General features: G+C 37.0%; 1 protein-coding gene across 1 annotated transcript; it reads left to right on the forward strand.

The window, feature by feature from the left end:
• Positions 1-4,430: 4,430 nt before the first annotated feature.
• LOC145669964 (uncharacterized) lies at positions 4,431-7,176 on the forward strand. Its single transcript, XM_081738307.1, has 3 exons — positions 4,431-5,658; positions 5,865-6,162; positions 6,372-7,176. Exons 1-3 carry the CDS (start codon positions 4,431-4,433, stop codon positions 7,174-7,176), a joined length of 2,331 nt encoding a protein of 776 aa, XP_081594433.1.
• The last annotated feature ends 754 nt before the right edge of the window (positions 7,177-7,930 follow it).

The raw sequence follows: 7,930 nt of genomic DNA on the forward strand, positions 1-7,930 counted from the left end.
TTCAGGACAAAATTTCCATTAACGGTGGCATGTGAAGTTCTACTCTTTTACTTGTTTATGTATGTGAGACCACATGTGAAACTAAGAAATAATGCTAACAGGTTTTCTTCCAGGGGCAAAATCTAAGTGTGAAGGTACTGAACTAGGACTTTAATTGCGTCCATTCTGCAAAAATAACAAGTAAGCGCAATTTTTATTTCTTTTAGCTTTTGGGGAGGGGGAGGTGGAAGCGATTCCTCTGAAGGATCTCTGAAAAAAAGGAACACCCGACTCTAACCGCCACTGTTTGTTATATTACACAAAATAAGGTTGTAGTTATATGGAAATAATATCGCGTTTTTGTCAGGGCTCTCATTCTGCAGGAGACGGGGATAATAATACCTGGAGAAGATTTTCCATTATCAGAGTATTGAAGGTGATTGCATTTCCTTCATTATAACTTGGTCAAGCTAATTTCATTATATGTAAGGATTAACATAGCCTAAAAAACTTAAATTTCCATTGCAGTTTTACTCTGTACCCATGCTTCTCACTTTTCAGTCTACTGGACTCTGTGTTCCGAAATTTTCGAAGGCTCCCAAGTAAGAAGATAAGTGTACCAAAGGCACATACAATATATGTGTTATTTGAGACATGGATCTACAGTTTAAAGTGGGATAACTACTACATGAGCTCCCAACGGAAATCGAACCATGGTTTCCCCCGCTCGAAGCGTATGTGCTAACCATACACACACGAGGAAATTCACATAAGCACGCACACACACACACACACACACACACACACACACATATATATATATATATATATATATATATATATATATATATATATATATATATGTATATATATATATATATATTATATATATTCTTGAGTTGATATTGAGTTTAACGTCCCTTTTAGGAGCGAGGCGTGGACCTACTGATCAGTGTTCGTAGTTTGAGTGAATTTTCCCTAATCTAGGGAAATTTCATTGGTAAATTTAGCAAAAAGGGAATTTTTCGATAAAACGTGAAAAATCCAGGTAAATTCTCTAATATCAATGCTTAAATTTTTCTTTGGTCTTCAGAAGTAAACCAATAGAATAGCAATAGTTTGTGTGTGGTAAAAGTAGCATAATTTGCAACCATTGTTGGCTGGATGGGGGTAACGGTGGCTCAGTGGTAGAACGCTTACCTCTGGTGCGTGGGGTTCCTCTTTACATCCCCAACCAAGTAAGCTTGTGGTAAGCAACATCGTGTCCGTGGGTTTTCTCGAGGCACTCCAATTTCTTCCCACTTTCTCATTCTTCCATCATTATTCACTTGCTTTAATCATTGTCTCTCTTAGCCTAAAGGACATATTCGTGGAACGTTAAACCAAAAGATTTCATTTCATTTTTTGGATTGGTGTAGGCTATTTCGGTGTATATTTTTTAAAAAACACATGAAAAATAAACGAAAAATAGAAGCAAAAAGCAAATGAATAAAACAAATGTGGTTCGTAGTTCCTTTAATATAGCTAAATTAATCTTACTACATAACTTCTGTCATAGTTATTGGAAACTCAAAAAACTAGGGAAAATCATAAGAAAAGGGAAAATTTTGTGTCACTCTAGGGAATTTTCTTAAAGAAACCTACGAACACTGCTACTAGTGGAATCCGAACTAAATGAGCTCCCGCTAAAAATCGAACCCGGCCCAAGTAGCACACTTACGTCATAACAACGTCAAATGTTGGTCATGAAATTCCAAAGACGTCAAGCGAAGAAATATAACGTTATTTGTTACGTTAAATAATGGTAACAAACATGACGGTGTTAAGATACATGTGGACGTCTTTTACACTTAATTCTATTACCTGTAGTATGCATCGCCAGGGGACAAGTATTTGAACTTCAGTCAGAGCGAGTTTTGAAAACAAACGAATGTCATAGTGGTGGAGTAGTAACATGTGTGAACTTGAAGCATAGGTTTGTGATAGAAGAGGACCCAACCGAAATATGAAAGTAAAGAAGACATCAAAGGTAACATCTAAAACAAGTAAGTGTTTATATATATGTAGAGACTTTTATAGTGAGTTTGTATCATTGCCATTACATTTGCATAACGTTTCTCTTTTGTTTTAAAAAATAGTTTGTGTGTGTGAGTGTCAGCAAGTTGAGCACCAAGAGATCCATACAAGACGGTCCTCCGGAATTCGTAAAAAAGACAATATAACAGTAAGTTGTAAGTGTTCAGTGGTTTTGTAGTTAGTGCAAATAAACATTTATTCATTTATCACAATTAAGTTGTTTTGTGAACATTTATTCATCAAAAGACAAAATCATTGGTCAACTCCGACCGGATCACAGTGAACTAGCGTTTGATACAAACTGTGAATGTGTATGTGAACAATTGTTACATTGCTCTTTGTTTAGTTCTGTTCATGTGTGCAGTGACATTTATTAATTCTTCTGGAAACTATGTGAATAGACATAAGTGAGAACACGTTCATCAGTGTGGATTTGTGTGTGGACTTGTGTTTATTAGTCAGTGTGGACTTACAATAGTTTTCAAGATGGACGACTCAGACAGAAGCAATTTAGTGAAACAACGTGGTGTGTGCAAAAGTCAACTGACAAGAATTCAAAACTACGTAAGTAATATTAATTCAACAACTACAATTAGTCAGGTGAAAGTACGTAAGGCTGCAATGATTGAGTTGTATAAAAAGTTCGATGAAGTACAATCACAGTTAGAAATAAATTACGAACAAGTAGAGGACGATGCATATAGGGAGGAGTTTGAAACCAGTTACTATGATGTATTAGCGCAACTAGAGGATTTTATTATTCAGCGTAGCCAGGAATCTCATTCAAACAATTCCTCGAAAAATGAGAATCAGGTGTCAAATGATCAATTAAAATTACCTCGTGTTTAATTGCCATCATTTGAAGGACGATACGAAAATTGGCTTTCATTTTCAGACAATTTTAAAGTTATGATTCATAATAACGATAACGTGTCAGTGTTGCAAAAGTTCCATTACCTTAGGAGTGCATTGAGAGGGGAGGCGTATGATTTAATAGCGAATCTGCAAGTTACAGAAGCTAATTATAAAATTGCATAGCAATTATTGAAAGACAGGTATGAAAATAAGCGTTTGATTGCAGCTACTCATGTCCGTAATTTGTTACATATTAAATGTATCACAAAGGAAACTACATCAGAATTAAGAGAATTTATTAATACAGCTACTAGTAACTTGAATGCATTACGAGCTTTAGATTTGCAGACACCACTAGAAGAGGTTTTGTTAGTTCAACATTTCGTTTCTCAATTAGACAGTAACACTAGGTGTGCATGGGAGTTACAAATCACAGATCATTCTTTCCCTCCCTTATCAGAGTTCTAGGTGTCAAGCATTTGAAACTATAAAAAATACACCATCGCAGGAAGTAGTGTCAAGGTCAAAGGGCGATAAAAATAGACAGAGTGCTGAACCAAAGCAAAAAGAAAAAACAACCAAATCATACGTGACAACAACTCAGTCTTTCTGTAACTTTTGTAAACAAAACCTAATGCATCACTTGTTTAAATGTCCTGCATTTTTAAACGCTGAAGCAAAAGAAAGATAAAACTATGTTCGAGATAATTTACTGTATTTCAATTGTCTCAAAAAAGAATGTAAAATTAAGACGTGCAGATCAGGTGGCTGTAAACGCTATTCCAAAAGGCATAATACCTTGCTGCATTATGACGTAATGTCAAAAGCAGATGAGAAAACCAGTGTTGCTAATTTACAATCAAGAAATTTTTCGAGTCATTCTAATAGAATAGGGAAAATATGACAAAGGTTCTTATTGCATTTTCAAGGGAAAACCAAATGTTACTGTTATGTTATCTACTGCTATAGTAAATGTACGAGATGCAAATGGTAAATTACATCCATGTAGAGTATTATTAGATTCTGCCAGTCAAAGTAATTTTGTAACTGAAGATTTAGTTCAAAGGTTGCGTCTACCTCAAAAAATAAACACCGAGTTCCAATTCAAGATATTAATAGTGTGATTAGTGAAACAAAGCATTGTGTAGATGTACATATAGAATCAAGAATTCGCGAATTTGCAATTGATGTAAACTGTTTAGTTTTGCTCAAAATAACAGATAACATTCCAAGTAGGCCAATAGATCATGCTGATTGGAACTTGCCGACAGACATAGTGTATGCAGATCCTAACTTTCACCAACCAGATACTATTGACATTTTGTTAGACGCGGAAGTGTTTTTGGACATTTTGCGATCACATAAACTAACTAGACCAGGGAATTATCCAGTAGTACAAGAGTAAAGTGCCTACAACAAGAGATTCTAGTATACCACAAGTGTCATTTTTTGTGCAAGAAAGTAACCTTGATATACAGTTACATACATTTTGGGAGCTCGAAACTATACATTCAACAGTCATGACTCAAGAAGAAAGGCAATGTGAGCGACACTTTGAGGAAAACACTACCAGAGATAACAGTGGTCGATTCGTTGTACGTCTGCCAATTAAGCCAAGCCATAAACCATTAGGAGAATCATATAATTTAGCTCTTCGTAGATTTTACCAGCTAGAAAGACGGTTGCAGCAGTGTCCAGAAATTAACGAGCAGTACTGTAACTTTATGAGGGAATATGAAGAATTAGATCATATGAAACCAGTGAAAGAAGAACATGAAGATAGTGGTATGAAATGTTATCTGCCACATCACGCAGTATTGAAACCATCCAGTAACACAACAAAGTTAAGAGTGGTTTTCGACGCTTCCTCAAAACCTTCAACGGGGGTTTCATTAAACGACATACTTATGACAGGACCAACAATCCAGCAAGATTTACATTCAATTGTCACGAGATTTCGAACCTTTCCTATTGCCTTTACGGCGGATATTCAGTCAATGTATCGAAAGATTAAAGTTCATGAAGATGACATTGGACTTCAAAGAATTCTGTGGAGATATTCATCAGTGGAACCAGTCAAGATTTATGAGTTGCAGCGGGTCACATATGGTGAAACATCATCCCCATATTTGGCGACGGCATGTCTTCGAAAGTTAGCGGAAGAAGCAAGAAGTAAATATCCTCAAGCAGCGACAGTATTGGAACGTGATTTTTATATGGATGATGTAAGCTCAGGATGCCATAACGTTGAACAGGCGTTAAAGCTTCAGAAAGAACTTATTCAATTATTGCAAAGCGGTGGGTTTACTTTAAGAAAATGGTGTTCGAAGGAGCCAGCATTGTTGGAAGCAGTGCCAGAAGAACATAGGGAAATACACTTACCGTTTGAATTTGAGTCCGAATCAGGTGTATCAACATTGGGTTTATCGTGGAATCCTGCATCAGACAAGCTTCTCATCACCAACAAGTCAGTTAAAGAATGTCTCACGACCAACATACCAACTAAACGTCAAGTGACTTCGACCATAGCAAAATTATTTGATCCTTTAGGACTTATAAGCCCTGTAGTTACTCCGTTCAAGATTTTTTTACAACAAATGTGGATCCATAAGATCAATTGGGATGATCAAATACCATCAGAGCTCTATAAGCAATGGTTAGACCTGTGTCATCATCTTCCAAGTGTTAACGAAATACAAATTGATAGATGTGTAATATTGAAGATTATGTTCATGTCGAGATACATGGGTTTGCTGACAGCAGTCAACTTGCTTACGGGTGTTGCATATATGTTAAAACTGTGGACATTTCAGGCAAAACTACTGTTAAACTTTTGGGTTCTAAATCGAGAATAGCTCCTATTAAAAAGGTAACTTTACCAAGACTCGAACTTTGTGCGGCAGTACTTTTGAGCAGGTTATATCACAAACTAATTCCGATATTAAACATTTCAGTGGATAGTACTTACTTCTGGACCGATTCAAAAATAGTGCTTGCATGGATATCATCTCCAGCTGCCAGATGGAAGGAGTTCGTGGCAAACAGGGTTGCAGAGATACAGGAGATCACATCAGTCAACCAGTGGCATCATGTGTCGTCAATGGACAATCCAGCCGACATTATTACACGGAGAATGGATCCGAAACAGTTGAAAGAAGCAGATATTTGGTGGCATGGACCCGCATGGCTTGAATCATCTGCATGGCCCGAACAATCAGAAGTGGTAGACGAAGATGTTCCTGAAAAAGGAAAGTAAGGACCATATCTTTAGCCAGTTATGAAGGTGACATAAGCTGTCTGCAGAAATTTTCATCATTGTGGAAACTATTGCGAGTTATTTGTTTGTGTCGTCGTTTTATTTACAATTGTAAAAATCACAACGAGAACAAAATAGAAACTATTTCCACTACTGAAATTGGTGATACTTTACAACAATGTATTAAGCTAATCCAACAGGTCAGTTATTCGCAAGAATTCAAAGATTTAGCTTCGTCAGGCCAAGTTTCATCCGAAAGTGAACTTAAATCTTTGTATCCATTTACAGATAATGAACAGTTGCTACGAGTGGGAGGACGGCTAAAAAACTCCGACTTACCGTATGATAGCAGACATCAGATCATCTTACCACCTAAAGAGCATCTCACCAAATTGATAATTGAAGCGGAACATAGAAGATTGTTACATGCTGCACCGCAGTTATTGATTTCATCATTGAGGCAAAAATATTGGATCCCACGAGCTAAACAAGTCGTTCGATCTATCATTCATCAGTGTCTAGTTTGTTTTAAATTGAAAGCGTCAGCCTCAGAACAACTCATGGGTCAATTACCATCAGCACGAGTACAACCAGCTCGAGCTTTTATTCACGTAGGGGTGGATTTCGCCGGTCCCCTAATGATTAAGCAAGGAACTAGATCTCGTAAAGTGACAAAGGCGTATGTTGCAATATTCGTGTGCTTAGCAACCAAAGCGATTCATATGGAGTTAGTGAGTGATTTGAGTAGCAAAGCATTTTTAGCGGCTCTTCGAAGATTTGTAGCAAGAAGAGGCAAATTTTCGAACATATATAGTGACAACGGAACCAATTTCGTTGGAGCTCAGCGAGAACTTAAGGAGCTTCAACAACTACTCAGTTCACAACAATTTCAAAACTCAATTCAGGATGTTGCAGTGCAAGAAGGATTTACATGGCATTTCATTCCACCCAGAGCAAGTCATTTTGCAGCCATTTGGGAAAGTGCAGTGAAGTCATTTAAATTTCATTAAAGAAGAATAGTAGGTGGCACGATTTTGACATTTGAAGAACTCAACACAGTTATAACACAAATAGAAGCCTATTTGAATTCAAGACCAATCACCGTTCTATCCAATGATCCCGATGATCCTTCATTTTTGTCGCCAGGACATTTCCTTATTGGTGAACCTTTGATGAGCATTCCTGAACCAAATCTAGTGGACATTCCGACCAACCGATTATCAAGATGGAATCACCTTCAGAAGATGAAGCAGCATTTTTGGAAAAGATGGTCTCAGGATTATCTACATGGACTCCCTATCCTGATCGTTTCTAGATCGCCAGTCTCTCGATGCGAGCGGAAGGTCCCCCTGTACACTCCCAACCCCCTCTACTGAAGCTAAAAAATTAGCGTTTCAAATAAAAAGGTATATCTCCGAAACTTATCAAGATATTAATGAATTCCTTTTTCCGGTTTTACCTCTAAGGTGTGCTTTACGATTGTGTCTGTTTATGCTTTGGATAGGCCGAACGGGTTTTCGGAAAATTTAACTTAAATATTAAAAACTGACGACTGGTGATGTCGCTTCCAATAAGTATATGGAATGCTGGAAAGAAATGGCATATTTCATCATTGAGCTCATTCACAATTGTGTGGATTGGAATAAGTTGTAATATTATTGCCATTCTAGTAGACATGCATATTCTTATGCCTTAATTGTTTAAAAAATGTATGAGGAGAACAAGAACATCGGTGCTTTTGGAGTCAATCAGCAGCTGCTTATA

Source organism: Thermobia domestica, chromosome 14 (assembly GCF_964235325.1).
Source record: "Thermobia domestica chromosome 14, izTheDome1.hap1.1, whole genome shotgun sequence".
NCBI lineage: Eukaryota > Metazoa > Arthropoda > Insecta > Zygentoma > Lepismatidae > Thermobia > Thermobia domestica.